The sequence below is a fragment of the Narcine bancroftii genome, chromosome 6 (assembly GCF_036971445.1).
Source record: "Narcine bancroftii isolate sNarBan1 chromosome 6, sNarBan1.hap1, whole genome shotgun sequence".
Classification (NCBI taxonomy): domain Eukaryota; kingdom Metazoa; phylum Chordata; class Chondrichthyes; order Torpediniformes; family Narcinidae; genus Narcine; species Narcine bancroftii.
The window spans coordinates 82717417-82738996 of record NC_091474.1 but is presented as its reverse complement, the minus strand read 5'-3'; the positions used below and the strand labels follow the sequence as shown (position 1 = coordinate 82738996).

Below are 21580 nucleotides of genomic sequence, written 5' to 3'. Positions count from 1 at the left end.
TTATGTGTACAGTTTCATAACTCCAAAGGAAAGGGGCAATGACCATTTTTCTCAAGCAAAATATTTCAGTAACAATTGTGTCTAGAGCAGTGCTTCTCAACCTTCCCTTCCCTCTCTTATACTACCTTAAGTAATCTTGTCAAGCCTATTTTTTTTAAAAGTTACATTTCACTGAGAGAGAATCTGTAGAATTTCTTCCTTACTCAGTTCCATGGATACATAAGCCTGGGGCTGGAATCATGCATTTATACCTCATGCATTTGTATGAAATGACTAACACTAATGTCAATACATTTATTTTAAATGTTGAGCAAAGCACCAAAGGCACTAAGATTTTTTTTTATCTTTACAAAATAGTCACTGTGTGGAAGCAGGCCATTTGGCCTGCAGTCTATACCTTACTTAAGAGCACGGTTGGCATTGCGGTTTGTGCAACATCTTTACGGTGCCACTGATCAAGACTGGGGTTCGAATCCTGCATTCTCCGTAAGCAGTTTGTACCTTTTTCCTGGGTGCTCTGGTTTCCTCCCACTGTTGGAAACGTACAGGGGGATTGTAGGTTTATTGGGTGTAAATGAGGCGGCATGGACTTGTGGGCCCAAATGGCTTGATACTGTGCTGTATGTCCAAATTAAAAAAATTAAAATATGATACATCAAGTGCCATTCCCTACCCCCTTCTCCATAAGGCCTTGAAAATCTCACTCCTCCCCTCCCACCCCCACTCCGCCAATATACGTGATCTATCGGAATTGCTGTCTGAAGAGGGCACACAAAATCATCGAGAACTCATTCTACCTCACACACAGCATCTTTCAGCTGCTTGTGCTGGGAAAGAGATTTAGGAGTATCAGAGGGTCCTTTCATGCCAAACCTCCACCTGGAGGCCAGCTATGTGTGGCAAAATAGAAACTTGCCTTTCATGGAGCAGCCCTGAATGGTGGCTCTTGCTTTGCATTCATGTTGAGTGCCATTTTGTACCGCCCTCCAGAGCCGAATGAGGTTGGGCGAGTGCTGCCATGGCACCACCCATCGTAAATACCCAGCAAAGCACTGTGTTGCCCAAAATGGTTCCAGCTGCATGGAGGATTATGGATAGGGAAGACGCCCAGTGCTCTGTCAAGTTTTGAGCCACTGACGAGCAGCTCGGTGAAAGCCACAGCCCGCACTGGCCATCCCCTGACAGGCCCTGCCCTGACAGCTTCCACCACCCCACCTTCCCTAATGGCTTTCTATTATATACTTCATCAGTTTGAGTACCTCAGTTGGATCCTCCTGCAAACTTTCCCAAGGTAAACCAAAACCCCTCTTCCCTGGAATCCTCTGAGGAAATCTCTTCACTGTGGCTGAACAAAATGTGTATAAACTTGCATCATAACTTCCTTACTCAGTTAATCTTTCCCACAATGCACCACTTTTTGAATGACTTGCTGAGTCTACCTGACCACTTAAATTGAACTATGCAAGTTTCACCCCAGATCTCTCTATTTCATGCCTCTCTTTCAAGTTGTGCCTTCTTGTTTACATTGCCACCACTTCTAATGTTCAAGATTCCTTTATTTTCATGTAATACAGCAGAGCATGCAATATTACATGAAATTTCCTTCTGCCTGCCACAAGGCAGACAAAGAGGCACCATTAGTGTCGACCGACGCATCTCACAGTAAGAGATGAAGAAAAGCAAAACAGAGTCCCCTCACAGTCACTGAGTGTCCGTGGATTTGCCTCCAGCGTTCCCGCAGCTGCACATACTCCTGTTTGATCCATCGGTAACCCAAGCTCCAGATCCATCCCTACAATACAGTCAGGAAGCCATGGTCAACGCCTGTAGGGTCTTCTCATCTGCAATTAAATTGCTGCCTGTGTTCTTCCACCCCCCTATTACATCACCTTGAACTCTATTTTTGTTCTTATCATTCCCTGCACCTTCAAGGAGACCATGCTCTTATTGGATTTGCCATTTCACTTATTTCTTTAAAGGAAGGGTTACTTCTTTTTCTTACTCTTCAGCAGTCTTTTCGGATAACGAGCATCCTGCTTCCATTCTACATGTATGATGCAGAACATTCACCCCAGGAAGCTGTCAAACACATTTAAATTAATCAATACTAAACCCTCCCCTGCCCCCCCCCTCCCACCCCCAGAATTTCTATCAACTGAGATTACCATATATGCTGGCGTATAGGTTGGCCCCCAGATATAGGTTTTGAGCTATATCCTCTATATAAGACACCCCCCCCCCCCCCACTCCACTGACCAGTGGAGTTATAACCATATAACCATTTACGGAGCAGAAACAGGCCATGTTGGCCTTTCGAGTCCGCACCAGTTCACTAGAACAGCTCCACTAGCTCAAACCTCCCGCTCTCTGCCAATAACCCTCCAACCTCTTCACCTCCATGTACACATCCAATCTTTTCTTAAATGACAGAAGGGACCCTGCTGCAACTATCTCATTCGGAAGCTCATTCCATTCTGCCACCACTCGCTGAGTGAAAAAGCCACCTCTAATATTTCTCCTAAAGTTTTGCCCCCTTACCTTTAACTCATGCCCTCTTGTGCTGTCACAATATTTTAATACCCAAATTGCCCTGTAAAGGTTGTAATATTATGAGCGTATTTTAAAATAACCCACCATCGGCTCCTGTACCAGGTTGTTTAAAGCCTGTACAGAGCTAACAGCAGTCAGTCTGTGTGGATGGGCCCTGCGGGAGAATGATAAGACTTCGATGTACATGCACAGGTTTGCCCCGCTGACCAAGCAATGCTCCTCAGTGCGTGGAGGCGGTAGAGTGCGCCGCGGGCCTGACTGGGACATTTGTGTGAAGGTAAGCCAGGGTGTCGGCCAGTGGAAGGTGGTAGAGTGCGCCAAGGGCCTGGCCAGGATGCTTGAGTCGGAGCCGGCAGGATGGAGGGGGAGGGGAAGATGGCAATGTTGTTGAGACTTCGCTGTCAAGATTCGAATTTCAGACATGGCATAATAAATGACCCCTGATTTTGAGATGACATTGTGAAATTTCAGGTTGTCCTATACGCTGGTATATATGGTCATTAGATCAATGTGGATAACACAGGCTCATTCACAGATGGAGCAGCAGGTGCTTGGCTGACGATGGGTTGATTGTTTGCTCCTTCCACCATTCACCCAGAGCATTTAGACTTCAATGCTGTTGACACATCACACAGAATCATCTGTACAAAAATAGGCCTATTTGTCTGTGCTGAACTATCATTCTGCCTCACCCCACTGACATGCACCCAGACCATATCCCTCAATCCTCCCATCAATGTACCCATCCGTTTTTCGTAAATGCGAAAATGGTCGCATTCACCAGTTCAGTAGGCAGCTTGTTCCACACTCCCACCACTCTTTAAGGAGGCATTAGGTTTGAGCATTAGGTCCAAAGAGAGAGCACATCAATTGGCCAAAAAAAGTACCGCAACCGAAGACTGGGAGCAGTTCAAGATGCACCAAAGGAGGACAAAGGGATTAATCAAGAGAGCAAAAATAAATTACGAAAGTAAGCTTGCGGCAAATATAAAAACCGACTGAAAAAGCTTTTATAAATATGTCAAGAGGAAAAGATTGGTGAAATCCAGAGTAGGTCCTTTGCGGTCGGAATCAGGGGAATATATAATGGGGAATAAGGAAATTGCCTACAAATTAAATTCTTACTTTAGTTCTGTTTTTACAAGAGAGGATACAAATAACCTCCCAAGGATGTTGGGAAACATAGAGACTAATGCAAGGGAGGAACTGAAAGAAATCAGTATCTCTAAGGACATGGTCTTCAGGAAATTGATGGGATTGAAGGCAGATAAATCCCAAGGGCCTGATAATCTACATCCTAGGGTACTCAAGGAAGTGGCCATTCAGATAGCAGATGCTTTAAGAATTATTTTCCAGAACTCGATAGACTCAGGATCAGTGCCCATGGATTGGAGGGTAGCTAATGTTACCCCGCTATTTAAAAAGGGGGGTAGAGAAAAAGCGGGGAATTATAGGCCAGTGAGCCTTACATCAGTAGTGGGAAAAATGATGGAATCCATTATTAAGGATGTAATAGCGGAGCATATGATTAGCAGAGAAGGGATTGGACAGAGCAACGTGGATTTACAAAAGGTAAATCGTGCTTGACAAATCTATTGGAATTCTTTGAGATGGTGACAGGTAAAATAGATGGGGGAGAGCCAGTGGATGTGGTGTACCTGGACTTCCAAAAGGCCTTTGATAAGATCCCGCATAAACGACTGGCTTCCAAAATCAAGGCTTATGGGATTGGGGGCAAAGTATTGATGTGGATTGAGAACTGGCTGGCAGGTAGAAGACAGAGAGTTGGGATAAATGGCTCGTTTTCTGAGTGGCAGGCGGTGACCAGTGGGGTGCCACAAGGATCTGTACTGGGACCCCAGCTGTTCACAATTTATATTAATGATCTGGATGAGGGGATTGGATGTAATATCTCCAAATTTGCAGATGACACTAAGCTAGGAGAGGTTGTGTGCACGGAAGAGGGGGTCAGGAAGCTCCAGTGTGATTTGGATAAATTGAGGGACTGGGCAGATACATGGCAAATGCACTACAATGTGGATAAATGTGAGGATATCCACTTTGGTCATACAAACTGGAGGGCAGATTACTATTTGAATGGCAATAGATTAAGAGATGGGGAAGTGCAGAGAGACCTAGGGGTACTTGTACACCAGTCTCTGAAGGCGAGCATGCAGGTACAGCAGGCGGTTAAAAAAGCAAATGGTATGTTGGCCTTCATATCAAGAGGGTTTGAGTATAGGAACAAGGATACCTTACTGCAGCTGTACAGGGCCTTGGTGAGACCCCACCTGGAGTATTGTGGGCAGTTTTGGTCACCTTATCTAAGGAAGGATGTTCTTGCAATGGAGGGAGTGCAGAGTGATTCACCAGGCTGATGCCTGGAATGGCAGGAATGACTTATGAGGAAAGATTGCGCAAATTGGGATTGTACTCGCTGGAGTTTAGAAGATTGAGAGGGGATCTCATAGAGACATATAAAATTCTGGCAGAACTGGACAGAATGGATGCAGATGGGATGTTTCCAATGATGGGAAAATCCAGAACCCGGGGCTATGGTTTGAGGATAATAGGCAAACCATTTAGGACCGAGATGAGGAGGAATTTCTTTACCCAGAGGGTGGTGAATCTGTGGAATTCATTGCCACAGGGGGCAGTGGAGGCAGGTTTATTAAATATATTTAAGAGGGAATTAGATATATTTCTTCAGTATAAGGGTATTGAAGGTTACGGAGAGAAGACAGGGACGGGGTACTGAACTTTAAGATCAGCCATGATCTCGTTGAATGGCGGAGCAGGCTCGAAGGGTCAAATGACCTACTCCTGCTCCTATCTTCTATGTTTCTATGATCAGAAGTTCTGCCGAATAATCACTTTGAACTAACAGTACTTGAGCATCAGTGTGAACCCAAATATGGAGTACAAGGGCACGAAAATGAGCCTGAGCCATCTTGTTTCTTCATTTTGTATCTTACTGTCTTTGTTGTCTGGTAGGTTTGAAATCAACAAGGATACTGGCAAGATAACGTTGATCAGGAGTCTGGACTTTGAGGCAACTCGGAGGTACACCTTGACTCTAATAGCTAAAGATGGCGGAGGAGAGGAAACCACTGGCCGTTTGCGCATTAATGTGCTGGATGTCAACGATAATGTCCCCACCTTTCAAAAGGAGACGTACCTTGGAACAATTCGTGAGAACGAGGCAACGCCAGTACAGGTGGTCCGAGTCCGAGTGAGTAGATCAGCACCTGTTCTGTTGTGATGGCAATGCTGCTTCAAGTTTTCACTATCCCAAGCTTTCTGGCGAGACTTTGCCTCATTCCCTTCCTTAAATTTTTTAATTCTTTATTTAAATTTTAGACATATTGCATGGTAATGGGTCCTTCCAGCCCACAATTACTTAAAATTGTGTTTGACCAAAAGACATCGGAGCAGAAATAGGCTATTCAGCCCATCAAGTCTACTTTTCAATCCTGAGCTGATTCAAGATTCCTTTATTGTCATGTATTCTTCTGAACATGTAAAATTACACCAAATTATCTTCCTCCCATCATAAGGCAGACCAAGAGTCGCCATGATTGTCGCCCAGCATAGCTTACAGTCAGAGAGAAAGAGAAGCAAAAGAGTCCCTTCAGAGTGTGAGTGGAACTTTTTTCCCTCTTTGCCCTACTGCCTGGTCTTCTCCCCATAACCTTTGATGCCCTGGCTGATTAAGAAGCAATCAACCTCTTCCTTAAATGCACCCATTGACTTGGCCTCCACAACCGCCTGTGGCCACAAATTCTCCTAGCTGAAGAAAATCCCCCACATCTCTACTAAGCTGACGCCCTTCAAGTTATGTCCTCTTGTCCAAGACCAGTAGTTTTCAAACTTTTTCGTTCCACTCACATACCACCTTATGTAATCCCCATGCCATAGGTGCTCTGTGATGAGTAAGGGATTAATTAAGGTGGGATATGAATGGGGGAAAGTTTGAAAACCACTGTTTTAATCGTACCTCATTGACTCATTATGCGTACAGTTTCATAACTCCAAAGGTAATGGAGCAATGACATTTTTTCTCAAGCAAAATATTTAAATAAAAATTGGGTCAAGAGCAATGATTCTCAACCTTCCCTTCCCACTCACATACCACTTGAAGCAATCCTTTACTAATCACAGAGCACCAATGGGATAAGGATTACTTCAGGTGATGTGTGAGTGGAAAGAAAAAGGTTGAAAACCACTATCCTCAACTCTCCCCTGATGAGAAACAACCTTTTTACATTTGATTTTAAAAAAAGTGAATGCCTCACTCATAGAACCAATTAGAAAAATGCCCATCTTCATATTAATGTCAGCAATAATCATTTTGATGCCTCTGTTGAGAAAGCCTGTTCTTCAGTTTTGACCTTCACTGCTGATCTTTTGTGAAGCATTTTACTAATAAATAAATCAGCATTTTGAAACTGTTAAGTCCATGCAAGTTCGGGTAGAGTTTGGTGAAAAGAAGTTTATTTAAATATTTATAATAGCTTCCTCTCCCATGCGCCTCATAATTATACCTGTTTAGCACCTTGATATTCTCCAATTGTATCACCCTTGTCCCCTCAGAAAAATATTCATGAGTTCATCTGCAGTGGGTAATTACACAATGCTGCGGAAACTCAGCAGGACACACAGCGTGCTTTATATAGCAAAGATAACCAACATTTTGGGCTTGAGCCCTTGAACAAAACTTCAAGCCTGAATCATTGATTATGTATCTTTATCTTTGCTATATGAATGAGACTGTTTGACCTGCTGAGTTTCTGCAGCCTTGTGTTTTTACAAATTCTGTGTTAATGGTTCAATAACTTTCTGCATTGAAATAAAACTGTCAAACCAGTAAAATAAAATGTGAGGAATGTTCGTAAAAGCTCACAGCCTTGAAAAGATTTGGTCAAACTGCAAGGGTTCTTGTCAGCTGACTTGAGGAAAGATTCTATTAAGCTGAAAACAGTGCAGAAAGATTCACAAGGATGTGAATTCACTCCGCCCCACTGTCTGGCCTTCTTCCCATAACCTTTGATGCCCTGACTAATCAAGAACCTATCAATCTCTGCCTTCAGAACACCCAATGACCTGGCTTCCACAACCACTTATGAGAACAAATTGCACAGATTCACCACCCTCTGCCAGAAGAAATTCCTCTTCATTCTTTGTTTCAAGTGGATGCCCTTCAATCCTAAAGTCATGCTCCATTGTCCAGGTCTCTCCCACCATGGGAAACCACCTTTGTACATCTACTAATAGTTGAACGTATTAAGCCTGTGATTACAAGTCTTTTTTGGGGACTGTTTTAATATTTTTATTGTTTGACTACACCTTGAGGCAATTTCATGAGTATATCCACAAGGTTCTTGTGTACACTTCTACACGGATGTTGTGTTGCTGGCATGATGCTACAAAGGCGATACAGTTGGACCAGAAGCTACAAAGTGGTCGATATTGACCCCGGAAAAGGGGGGGAGTTGTGTGGATGGGACAAACCAAGGGGTTCATAAATGCCTGGCTGGGGGGGAGGGGGGGGTGGGGTCGATAAACAGTTGGGGGGGGGCTGAATTTCTCCAGCCCTTTTGTGTAAACTTTAAACACAGCGTTTCCAGGTTTTCATGTTTAAATCCAAGTTGCAAAATGATAGCTGCTATTCTTTTAAAACAAATGAACATTAAAACTTCTTGCTAATCATGCCACATGCTTTCCGTTCACTTGAATTGCAAAGCCTCAATGCTTTTACGGTGCAGCAGAGTATGATAATATATTTTGCATGTCGAGTAAATATCATTTATTCTTCAAATTATCCATCATTTTGCACCTTCACCTTACAAACTAACATATTAACCTTAGTCTTGAGCATTTTCAATTGTCAAGGTTTTTAGGGGATTGAATTTTTCTGTGGAACATATTCCTTCCACAGTGGCTGAGGTATATCAACTGAAACACAAATCAATCTGATTTTTTTTCAAAAGAAGTAGCATTTGGTAACAAATAGCCATAAATTTAATGGATGGCATAAGAATCCATCTGGCTCTCAAAATCCTCAGGGAAGTAAATCCATCATCCTTACTCAGGCTGGCCTCAAGCTTTATCTGCGACTTCATGAATGAAGAGTACTGTGTACAGATGTAGTGAGAGTTTGCTTCTGAAGGGCCTCGGGATGTTTGGGTCTGGAGCTTGGGTTGCCGATGAATGGTCTGTTCGACTGCAGGAGTGCTGGAGGCTAATCCATTGACACTCGGTGACTTTTTTGTTTCTCTGTCTCTCGTACTGTAATGGGCACCGAGTAACTATAATGGTGACTCTTTGTCTGGCTTAAGAGGGCAATTTTGCATAATATTGCAGCATGGTTGACGTAGCGGTTAGCACAACGCCTTTACAACGCCAGCCAGCGGGATCGGACCAGGCTTTGAATCCCACGTGTCTCCCTGTGCTTTCCCTGGGGGCTCAGGTTTCGGAGGTGTAGGTTAATTTTGGTGTAAATTGGGCAGCATGGGCTCGTGGGTCAAAATGGCTTTTACCGTGCTGTATGTCTATATTTTAAAAATTTTATTATGTGGTCTGTACTATTACATGACAATAAAGGAATGTTGAAGGTTGTTATGCTGGTGAGGAAGTGGATGGCCAGAGGTGAGTGTGACACAAACTCGAGTGTGGCCAGTGCACATGTTAGTATGTGTATATTATTGTTTTGTGTGTGTGTGTGTGTGTGTGTGTGTGTGTGTGTGTGTGTGTGTGTGTGTGTGTGTGTGTGTGTGTGTGTGTGTGTGTGTGTGTGTGTGTGTGAATGTGTGAAACCTAGACTCCAATTACCTTGACCTCCTTTCTGTGGAATCAAGACTATATGTAATAGCAGATTTGCAATGGCCACCACATGTGGAGGGAATTTATAAGTGAGTATCTATTGCATAGAGCAATAAAAACAAGTCATTTCGAGCACAAGGGAAATCAAGTAAGAGCTGAGGTCACGCAGCAGATCTGACAGCATCCATGGAAGGAAATGGTCAGTCAACATTTCTGACTGGGAGCCTTCTTTAAGGTTTTGATAAAGGGTTCCAACCTGAAGTGTCGACTGTCTGTTTCGTTCCAGGTTTGCTACCTGACCTGCTGAGACCCTCCTGCTCCTCTCTGTTTGCTCAGTATTCCAGTATTTGAAGTGCATGTAAAAAGACAAAAATGCTGGAGGAACTCGCCTCCTTGGTACCTTCCCCTGTGACTGCAGAAAAAGGCACACTTGAATTCACGCCTTCTCCTTCATCACATTCGGGACTCATTGCAGTCATTCCAAGTGAAGGAACACTTGTTGAATCTGCAGCGGTCATCTACTGCATCGGTGCTCTTGTTGTGGTCTCCTCCACATGGGACAAACTGGCCACAAACTAGGAGATCACTTCACTGAATATCTTGGCTCAGTCTGCATCGATGACAGGGTTCTCCCAGTGGCAACCCATTTCAATTCTGCACCCCACTCCTGCATTGATATGTCTGTACATGATGTTATGTACTCCCTGGCTGAGACCACCCTCAAACTGGAGGAACAATACCTGGTATTCCATCTGGGCACCCTCCAACCAGATGGCATTAATATTGACTTCTCCAATTTCCATTACCTCCTGCCCATCTCCCCTTATCCCATCTTACGGTATCCCCATCTTACCTTTCACTCTGTGATTCTCTCTCTCTTTCCCTATTTTTCACTCTCCTCTAACTCTGCATTCACAGAGCCTCCCCTTCCTTTCTCACCCTCCCTCTCCTTCTAACCACATCCAGTCATGGCCTTTGCATGTTTCCCTGTGATCCTTCCCCCCGCCTTTCTTTCCTTCTCCCCCAGCCTTTTTATTCAGGCACCTGCTAGTTGCTTTCTTGTTCCTAGGCGAAGGGTCTGTATCTTGGCCTCCCATGGACATTACTCAGTTCCTCCAGCATTTTTGTGTTTTTCTACAATAACAGCATCTGCAGACGTCCCTGTTTCACTTCATCTGCAATTCTTGTGCTTCTTGCACTCGTCAAATCATATTTGAGCTCTTGCTGGCTTCCTGGTGAATGGTAGCAAGTTCCACATCTTTGGCCATTGACACGAAGAGTGGAGCACTGTAATTATGAGCCTCCACTTTTATCTGAACATTCTCTCTGATAAAGCAAGAATGACTGGTCCTTAATTACTTGTATTTTTTTTTAAAGTAAAGCTATTTATTGCACTGTCAGGTTTCCCAAATCTGCTGTCATTTTGGTCATTGGATTTGATTAAGATGTGATTGTGATGCTTAATGGCATTGGCAGTGTGTTGACTGTGTGGCAGTTTAATTTATTGGAGGTAAAGAGGAAAGCAGGTGAAAGCATTGTGGGTTACTTCAAAAATACATTTTAAATATGAAATGTGACCTGTGAGACTGATTAGAAATGCGGGAGAGCAAATATCACCAGAGAGGATCATTGTCTCGTGAATTTTGTTCAGCCAATTCCTGCTTTCGCTTCTTTGCCCATACCCTGACCCTTTGCATCATGTAGACACACATCACGATGCAACCAGATATCCTGCAGCCGGTGGAATGGCAGGAGCTGCTCAGCCTATTTAGTTTATTTCCACCTTTCAATAACCTTTTTGTTTTTCACAGCCACTGTGTTCTGCGAAATTATTTCCAAATTCCCGGAATGCAGTCTGTGTAATGAGTGACTCATTCCCATTCTGAAATTTTTCCTACGGCACCCCTGGACATTTTTGTGGACTGCCTCCAGTCTAAACTGAACTGCAGGCGGTCTGCAACGATGGGCTAATGAATACGACATAATAGCTGACGTCAATCCATGTCCAGCCTACATAAGTACGACACCTCAGATACTTGGTCTAAATGTGAGACGATAGCCAAACACAGGTCATTATGTGTGAATGGCCACCAGAAGGTAAATGTGAAAATTGATGACAGAAAAATAACGGTATTATACGTTTTAAAAAAACGGACCACATGAATGAAGGTATAAATTCGAAGCAGTGGAGGCCACACAGCCCCGATTGTTTTCTCTGCTGTCCAGCAGCATTGGAGTCAACAGATGAGCAAGGTCACATCGTTGTCCGTTTCATCCAATGAAATTTGGCTGTGTTTTCACTTCCGTTGACCCACTGATCCTCGTGTTTCTTTTTTAATCGCAGGTGATTGACGATGACTCCCCGCCGAATAACCAGATCACCTACAGCATTTTCAACGCCTCCATTCTGAGCACCTCCTTTGATATCGGGGTGTCAGAGGGATATGGGGGTAAGATATCTTGCCTTTGTATAATCTACGCTGGACAGATTTTGAGTCAATGTGAAAGGGGGCTACAGCGTTCATGAATATGCAGGAAAGGAAAAGGGCCAGGGGTTACCCACAACTGAATGGAATGAAACACAAAAGCCTGCAGATGCTGTGATTGTCATATAAACGCCGGTCTGCTGAGTTCCTCCATCATTTCTGTCTTTTTTTGCGCACAACTGACTCTGGGGATCAGAGTGGAAGCATTCCATGATTTCTTTATTTTAAGTTCCTGATAAGAAAAAGTTTTCTCTCGTAAGATGTTGGGAATCTAGTTACCCTGAATCTTTCAGACCCCCCGCTATCTCTTGGATTCATTCATGTGCATTTTTGGTTGGGGTAAATGTGTAACCTCTGTGTTAGTGGCGCAGTGAGTGTTGCTGTCACTTCTGAATCAGAAAGGTTAGGCATTTAAGAACCACTCCAGAATCGTGAGCACCATATGCTGAAAAGCTGGGAGTTTGGTACTACCTGAGGGGGCATTGATTAGGTGAAATGTTGGGTGCTTCTTTCTGTCCTCATAAATAAGGAGATGGAGTTAACAGTCATTATTTCAGAGTGTGGATGAACAGAGAGACCTTGGTGTCCAAATCCATTCATCTCTCAAAGATCGCTGCGCAGCCTATGGGATGCTGGGTGTGATAGTACAGATCTATCACCAATGTACATAGTGTATATAGTTACTGTATCTAGACTGTGCTTACAGCGATTGGCTGAGAGCTAAGCCACACCTATTGTTTGGGCCTTAAAGGGTTGTGTCCCTAGCCAGGTCGGATCATTCCGGACTGGTCGGCCACCTGTGAAGAGCTCCGGTCTTTTGCTAATAAAAGCCTTGGTTTGGATCAACAAGTCTTTGGTTCTTTCGACGAGCTCTACAATTTTATTAGCAAAAAGAATTTTTTTTGAAAGGGATGGAGCGTTTAACTCGGCTAGAAAAACTTGATATCGACCCACAGTCAGCTACAGCCTTCAAAGCCTTTAAGTTCTGGCTGCTGAACTTTGAAAACTTCCTGAGATTCATTCAGGTAGAGGAGGATAACCAGCGTCTAACAGCATTGCTGTCTATGGTGTCCTTGAGAGTCTACGAGAACATCCAGGATGAGACCACTTACACCGCAGCCATAAAGGTACTGAAGGAACTGTATGATCAACCGGTGAACAGAGTTCATGCCCGGCTCATGCTTGCGTCGAGAAAGCAACAGCCCGGCGAGTCCAGCAGGGCATATTTACAAGTATTAAAGGCATTGGGCAAGGACTGTAACTGTGTGGACAAAACTGCTGCCGAGATCACTAGCGACCTCGTCCGGGATGCCTATGTGGCCGGGCTCCGATCGAACGAAGTGAGGCTGCGTTTGCTCGAACAAGGGGTAGAAAAACTAGAGGACGTGGCCCGGATTGCAATCACAATGGAGGATGCAGCCTTAAAGTCCACCGAGCTCTCTAGGGACTGGACCCCTCGTTCTGATGTGAGTAGAGTGCCCTTCTACCCTACCCCTGACGGCCTGTCGGCTGCTGCTACCCTGCCCCGTGCGAACCCGAAATGTTATTTCTGCGGGAGGGACAAGCACAGCAGATCCCAGTGCCCAGCAAGAAAAGCCCGGTGCCAGAAGTGCCTTAAAAAGGGCCACTTTGCTGCAGTCTGTAGGTCTAAAATGGCCGCCAGCAAACACAGTGCCTCGTGTGAAGCTCAACCGCCACTATCCCATTCAAACTCTTCTTCCCCAGAGCTCTCGTCCAATGAGAGCGAGGGCTCCCCTGCTCGGCAACGCCTGACGTCACGGAGACGCCGAACCCGGAAGGGGCAACCCACCGTCGCAACCATGGTGATGGCCTGCCTCTCGCCCCCGTGCGGAACACTTGACACTACCGCCGCTGCTGCCGCCGCCACAGCCACCCCCGGGGCCGACGCTACCGCCGCTGCTGCCGCCGCCACGGACACCTCCGGGGCCGACGCTACCGCCGCTGCTGCCGCCGCCACGGACACCCCCGGGGCCGACGCTACCGCCGCTGCTGCCGCCGCCACAGCCACCCCCGGGGCCGACGCTACCGCCGCTGCTGCTGCTGCCGCCACAGACACCCCCGGGGCCGACGCTACCGCCGCCGCAGCCACCCCCGCGGCCAACCAGGTGCTCACCCTAGCGTCCATCGCTGACGACCGCCAGGGCCCGACCGCCGATCGCGAGCAACTACAAACCCCACTACTTACCATTCACCCGCCACAACAGCACTTCCGGGAGGTTCTCCAACCTGCTCCTCGAGCGTTGACTACGTCATCCCGTTGCGTGACGTCATCCCGTTGCGTGATGTCATCGCGCAAAACTCGCCTGTCAACTGCTTCAATAACATTAAACCAGCAATGCTCTCATCCCCTCACCAGAGCAATGGAACTGATTAAAGTGCATGGACACTACACCAATTGCTTATTTGACTCTGGGTCAACTGACAGTTTTATCCAGCCAGATCTGGCCCTCCGTTGGGGACTTGACATTATCCCCACTACCCAGAGGATCTCATTAGCGACGAGGTCGCACTCGACTGGGATAAAGGGGTATTGCATCGCCACGCTGGAAGTACAGGGCGTGACGGTCACCCACTTTAAATTATTCGTCCTTCCCCAATTGTGCGCCCCAGTGTTGCTGGGATTAGACTTCCAGTGTCAGTTCCAAACGGTGTCCCTACACTTTGGGGGACCCCACGCCCCCCCTCTCGGTCTGCCATCGCCCCACTCCCGAAGCACCCGAGCAACCCGCCCCCGTGCCCCGGGGCCAATCCTGCGGCCTTTCCACACTCCGGATTGCCCCGCCAGCACTCTTCGCAAACCTCACCCCTGGCTGGAAGCCTGTGGCCACCAAAAGTCGGCAATATAGTTACGAAAACAGGCAATTCATTAGGAGTGAGGTGCGTAGATTGCTGGATGAGGGCATCATCGAACCCAGTTCAAGCCCCTGGAGAGCCCAGGTGGTGGTTGTCAAGAATGGGGAAAAACTACGGATGGTGGTCGACTATAGCCAGACCATTAACCGCTTCACGCTCCTGGATGCGTACCCCCTGCCACGCATCACGGATGTGGTGAACCAGATCGCCCAGTACCGCATTTTCTCCACTATTGACCTACGTTCGGCCTACCACCAGCTCCCGATCCGCTGCGAGGACCGACCATTCACGGCCTTTGAAGCGAATGGGCGGCTATATCAATTTCTCAGGGTACCATTCGGGGTCACAAATGGTGTCGCGGTCTTCCAGCGGGAAATGGACAGGATGGTGGACCAGAACGGGCTAACCGCTACCTTCCCGTATCTGGACAATATCACCATCTGCGGCCACGACATGCAGGACCATGACGCCAACCTAGACAAATTTCTTCAAACTGCCCGTCAGCTAAACCTGACTTACAATTTGGACAAGTGTGTTTTCCGGACCACACGACTCGCTATTCTAGGTTGTGTGGTGGAAAACGGGATAGTCATGCCAGATCCTGACCGCATGCGTCCCTTAATGGACTTACCCCCCCCACATACCCAGAAAGCTATCAAACGCTGCCTGGGCTTTTTCTCGTATTATGCCCAATGGGTTCCAAACTACGCCGACAAGGCACGTCCTCTTATCAAGACCACCTCTTTTCCCCTCTCGACCGAAGCCACAGCGGCTTTCGATCGAATCAAATCTGACATCGCTGCTGCGACGCTGCACGCGATCGATGAGTCTGTCCCGTTTCAAGTCGAGAGCGATGCATCCGACTTCGCCCTGGCAGCCACCTTGAACCAGGCCGGTCGGCCTGTAGCCTTCTTCTCCAGAACCCTCCAGGGTCCGGAGAGTAGACACTCCTCGATCGAGAAGGAGGCCCAGGCCATAGTTGAAGCGGTACGTCGTTGGAGACATTACCTCGCTGGGAGGCGCTTTACACTGTTGACTGATCAACGCGCGGTCTCCTTCATGTTCAGCAACACCCAGCGTGGTAAGATAAAAAACGACAAAATCGTCAGATGGAGAATCGAACTCTCCACCTTTAACTATGACATCCTGTACCGGCCTGGTAAGCTCAACGACCCGCCTGACGCGCTCTCCAGGGGGACGTGCGCCAGCATACAGATGGACAGACTACGGAAACTCCATGAGGCGCTCTGTCATCCAGGGGTCACTAGGTTTGCTCACTTTGTCAAGGCGCGCAACTTACCCAACACAGTTGAGGAGATCCGCTCCATGACCCGAGCCTGTTCGGTGTGCGCCGAATGCAAGCCCCACTTCTTCCGTCCGGATAACTCCCACGTCATCAAAGCCACCCGCCCCTTCGAACGTCTTAGCGTAGACTTTAAGGGACCCCTACCGTCAACCAACCGTAATACCTACATCCTTACGGCCATCGACGAATACTCCCGCTTCCCATTCGCTGTGGCCTGCCCAGACACCACTGCCACCTCAGTGATACAGGCCCTTCACAGTATTTTCACCATCTTCGGGTACCCCAATTCCATCCACAGTGATAGGGGGTCCTCATTCATGAGTGCAGAGCTGCAACAGTACCTTCTGGAGTGTGGTATTGCTTCAAGCAGGACCACGAGCTATAACCCACGCGGTAATGGCCAGGTCGAGAGGGAGAATGCCACCATATGGAGAGCGGTTACACTGGCTCTCCGGTCTAAAGGTCTCCCTACCTCTCACTGGCAGGAGGTTCTCACTAGTGCCTTACACTCCATCCGCTCCCTCCTATGTACTGCAACAAATGCCACCCCCCACGAAAGGATGTTCCTTTTCCCGAGGAAATCCGAATCGGGAACCACTGTACCGGCATGGCTCACCGTCCCTGGCCCTGTCCTTTTGCGACGCCACGTCCGGCACTCAAAGAATGACCCCTTGGTCGACCGAGTGACTCTACTCCACGCGAACCCACATTACGCATACGTGGAGTTCCCAGACGGGCGGGAGGACACTGTTTCGGTGCGGGACCTAGCTCAGGACGCGGTAGACCCAGCAAACCCCCCAACTCCTTATGCTCCAGGCCCCGTGCCGCAAAAGAAGGCCCAACAGCACCCCAATGACTCGGGCCACCCTGCCGACAAAACGACTGGGGAATTGAGCGACGGAGCAGTCGCACCCGATGAGCCCGCTGGCGACACCACTCCAGCGACCCCAATCCCGGCACCACGGCGGTCACGCCGGATGGTCAGACCCCCTGACCGCTACAGTCCTTGACCTACCCCTTCCTTTTCATTCTCTCCTTCGTTTTTGTTTTTTTTTTTCCAGGGTCAATTCTCCAAGAAGGGGTGAATGTGATAGTACAGATCTATCACCAATGTACATAGTGTATATAGTTACTGTATCTAGACTGTGCTTACAGCGATTGGCTGAGAGCTAAGCCACACCTATTGTTTGGGCCTTAAAGGATTGTGTCCCTAGCCAGGTCGGATCATTCCGGACTGGTCGGCCACCTGTGAAGAGCTCCGGTCTTTTGCTAATAAAAGCCTTGGTTTGGATCAACAAGTCTTTGGTTCTTTCGACGAGCTCTACACTGGGCTTCATTAATAGGGGGATTGAATTCAAGAGTCGAGAGGACATGTTGCAAATCTGCACACCTCGGGTGAGACCAAACTTAGAGTATCGTGTTCTGTTCTGGTCACCTCATTATAGGAAAGATGTGGAAGCTCTGAAGAGGGTGATGAGGAGATTAACCAGGATGCTGCCTGGATTGGGAAACAAGTCTTATGAGGCAAGGTTAGCAGAGCTGGGACCTTTCTATATAGAGCACAGAAGGATGAGAGGAGTCTTGTCTACAAGATTATAAGAGGCATAGATGGGGTGGACAGTCAGCACCTGTTTCCCAGGGCAGCACCGGCGGAGTATCTGTGTACAAAGTTAAGGGAGAGAAGTTTAGGGGAGAAATCAGGGATTTTTTTTTTTACACAGAGAGTTGTGGGTGCTTGGAATGCTTTACTGGAGATAATGGTGGAGGTTGGCATTTACGTGACTCTTAGACAGACACATGGATGAAAGGAAAATAGGGTAGGGAGGGTTGAGAACTTTTTTCTTTTTTTTGATAGGAATATAGGGGCAGCACAACATCAAGGCCCAAAGGGCCTAAAGTGTGCTGTAGTGTTCTATGTTCTAAACCTGCTGATGGGGAGTCTCTCCTTTATAAGATAAAGGTAGGTAAGTTGTTTCCATCGGTGAGGGAGACAAGAACTCGGGGACATTACCTCAAGATTCAAGGTAGATTTAGGATGGAGATGAGGAGGAACTGTTTTTCCCAGAGGGTGATGAATCTATGGAATTCGTTCCCCGTTGAAGCAGTGGAAGCTCCCTCAGTAAATGTATTTAAGACAAAGTTGGACAGATTTGTACATAGTTGGGGAATTAAGAGATATTAGAAAAAGACAGATGGATGGAAATGAACCTATCATGTGATCAGCCATGATCTCATTGAATGGTGGAGCAGGCTCAATGGGCCGGATGGCCAACTCCTGATCCGATTTCTGATGTTCTTATAACTGCCAGAGACACAGCCCTTATTTCTCCCTCTGTCAACCTTAATGTTAATTAAGTTATGGACAGCACGGTTGGCGTAGCAGTTAGCGCAATACCTTTACAGCACCAGCAATCAGCCCAGGGTTTGAATCCTGCACTATTTTGTAAGGAGTTTTAACGTTCTCCATGTGTCTGTGTGGGTTTTCTTTGGGGACTCTGGTTTCCTTCCACCATTCAAAAATATATTGGGGGTATAGATCAATCGGGCGTAATTGGGCGACCTGGGCCCGTGGGCCGAAATGACCTGTTTCCATGCTGCATGTCTAAATTTAAATGATAGCAAGATTCATCTCATCGTTTTGAAGAGTGGGAAAGGTTTCAGGAGCCTGGTGGCCATCTCCTCCGAATGTCTTTTATGATTGGCTCCAGACGATTGAGTATAGGAGTCATGGGTGAAGAGGTCTTGGTGTATGTAGAGTCTAATAGTTGCAGATAGTTTGGTGTTTGTGGGGGTGGGGGGGGGGGGTAATAATTACGGATGGTTACTTGTCTAAAAGTTGATGCAATTGTAAAAGTCGATCCCCTGTTTTGGCCCAAAAGAAATCTTGAAAAAGTCTATTCTAATCTCTCACCTTGGCTCCAGTTGCCTGATTTCCCATCCGGTCCTGGCCACTCACCCTTCGGAACTCATGTAGTGTCAAACATCAATTTCCCATTTGATCCCAGCCACCCACCCATCAGATTTCCTGTCACCTCGAATACGGACTGACCGTGGACCCAGCTGCCCACCCATACAAGCTTCGAACGTGCTTTGGCCACCCACCCATCAGAGTTTCTGGCGCCTCCATCAATGCAGATACTTATTGTGGTCAAAAATCATATCCACGTAATAGCTGACCCCATAAATTTACCATTAAAAAATGGTCTACAGAATTCAACTTTGACATGAACATACACAGTAGATGTCTTTGCTGAGAATGGGATACAAGCCAAGAATGTATCAGCATGCTTCTCAGCAAAGACACAAGTGGACAGCTTCAGCATCAGACGAGCAGAGGCAGAGTCAGGTGAAGTTCAATGGAACATGCAAAAAATGGCTCTTTTGACAGCACTTGCATCCCCTCAGTCCTTTGACCTATGTTTTTCTACTCATGTTATTGAATATCTTCAGCCCCCGACCCCCTGACTCAGTGGCCAGATGCTGTTCCAGCTAAACCACCACCAGCATCTCCCAACATTTATCCGGTGGGTCCACAGTCCTTGGGATGTTCTGCGATCCTCCTTCCCACCGACTGCAGCAGGTGAAGAAGGATCCAGATGTCTGCATCCAGCTGTGCGCCGTCATACAAATAAAAAAGACCCAAAGAAAGGAAAGTGTGGCTTTGAACGCCTTGCACAAATGTTATCATAAATACAGACACAATGAAACAGAAGGGTCATTATTCTTAATCTTTTGTCGCAACGTAATTACATACAGTGATTAAAAATAGCTCCCTGTTGTGTTGTTAAGACCACAAACTGCATGCTAATGGTATAATCACAAAAGCATGGCTTGCAGTGAGGATGTTCTGCCTGTTGAAAATCTCAGCGTTCTTCAAAATATTTCAAGTCAATGAACATGATTTAGTTTAATCCTTCACCTCTGCGACAACGCTCAAGGTAAGTAGCTTCTTACAAATTTTTCTCTGGTTTTTTTTTTCAAAAAAAAAGCCTGCTATTCTCATTTTTTCTGATGTCATGATATAAAGTACAGTGAGGAACAGGAATGGCCTGATCCTGTTTACTGCCAGTCTTCTCTGAAACTAGCCACAAAGGACAGTGTTACGAAGGATTTGGCTTTCCGCAGTAACAGCTCTGAGCACAGAGGAGTGAAACACACAGTAAATGAACTCAGCCACTCTCGCAGCGTCCATAGAAAGATTCCCAACATTCAGGCCTGAGCTCTTCTTCAAGGTCGAAGTAAAAAGCAGACTGGCATCTGAGGGCTGAGGGCGTGAGGGTTCAGACCAACAAACTGAAGTTGCTAATTCGATATGGTAAGAGGAAAGGTGAGAATTAATTTTGGCTCTGTGACAGGAGATAGAGGGAAAAGGAAAGAGAGAGAGAGACCTGGAGGAAAAAGAAGGGGGTGGTTTAACGGAAACTGGAGACTTCAATGTTAATACCATTTGGTTGGAGAGTGACCAGACAAAAGATGAGGTGGTGTTGCAGGAAAATTGGAGGAATAGCACCTCATCTTCCCTCTGAGCACCCTTCAACTGGATGGCATTAACAATGACTTCTCTGAATTCAGTTAAATCTCTGCCCCTACCCTCCCCCTCACTCCTTCTCCTCCCCGGTCTTCTTTCCTCTAGTTCTCTCTCTCAGGACAAGAATAAACACTACAGGGTTGTTAACTCAGCCTGTGACATGACAGGCACCAGACTTCATTCCATTAAGGACATCTACATGATGCGGTGTCTTAAAAAAGCAGCCTTTATCCTCAAGGACCCCTCACCATCCACGCCATGCCCTCTTCACTCTGCTGCAATTGGAGCCTAAAGACGAGCACTCAGCGGCATAAGGACAGTTTCTCCCCGCTGCCATCAAATTCCTGAATAATCAGTGAACCAAAGACAATGCCTTACTTTTTGTGCACTATATTTTTATTTTTTTAATTGATAATGAAATTGAATTTCATGACTTGTTCATTACAATAAATTCTGATTCTGATTCTCTCTTGCCTTTTCCCTCTGTCTCCTTTCACAGACCCAAAATTAATTCCACCTTTCCTCTTAGCATATCCAATTAATTCCTTTTGTTTGTTGGTCTGGACTCCTTCCCCTCCCATTCTTCCCCTTTCCCTCCTCAGTCTTTATTCAGATGCCTGCCTGCTTTTGGCCTAGACCTTGAAGAATGGCTCAGGCCCGAAATATCGATAATATATCTACCTCCTATGTACAATCCAAGACTGGCTCCGTTCCTCCAGCATTTAATGTGTGATCTCAAAGGATGCTTTGAAGGAAATATTTTCAATGTGTAAGCAGAATACTCTGGGAGATTCTATAGGTCGGGCAGTGTCTGTGGAGAGGAAGACAGAGTTAGTGCTTCAGATAAATGACCTTCCATCAGAATTAGAAAACCATGGGGTAGAATAGCAGAGAACGTGTGGGTGGACAACAATGAGGAAGGAGATAGGGTGGAGACTGAGAATGTTCAGATGACAAGTGCTTCTTGGGAGGACTGTTACTGACCTCTCTAATAGCATGTTGCAGGGAACATCT

At 46.6% G+C, this 21580-nt stretch overlaps 1 protein-coding gene across 11 annotated transcripts in view; it reads left to right on the top strand.

Moving 5' to 3' along the window:
• Window positions 1–21580, top strand: part of cdh23 (cadherin-related 23) — an 874975-nt gene that overhangs the window by 491909 nt on the left and 361486 nt on the right. For all 11 annotated transcript variants that reach the window (XM_069885557.1, XM_069885556.1, XM_069885568.1 and 8 more), the window contains 2 exons: window positions 5545–5782; window positions 11717–11822. In XM_069885557.1, coding sequence (XP_069741658.1) covers window positions 5545–5782; window positions 11717–11822 — 344 coding nt within the window. The remainder of the gene's footprint in view (window positions 1–5544; window positions 5783–11716; window positions 11823–21580) is intronic.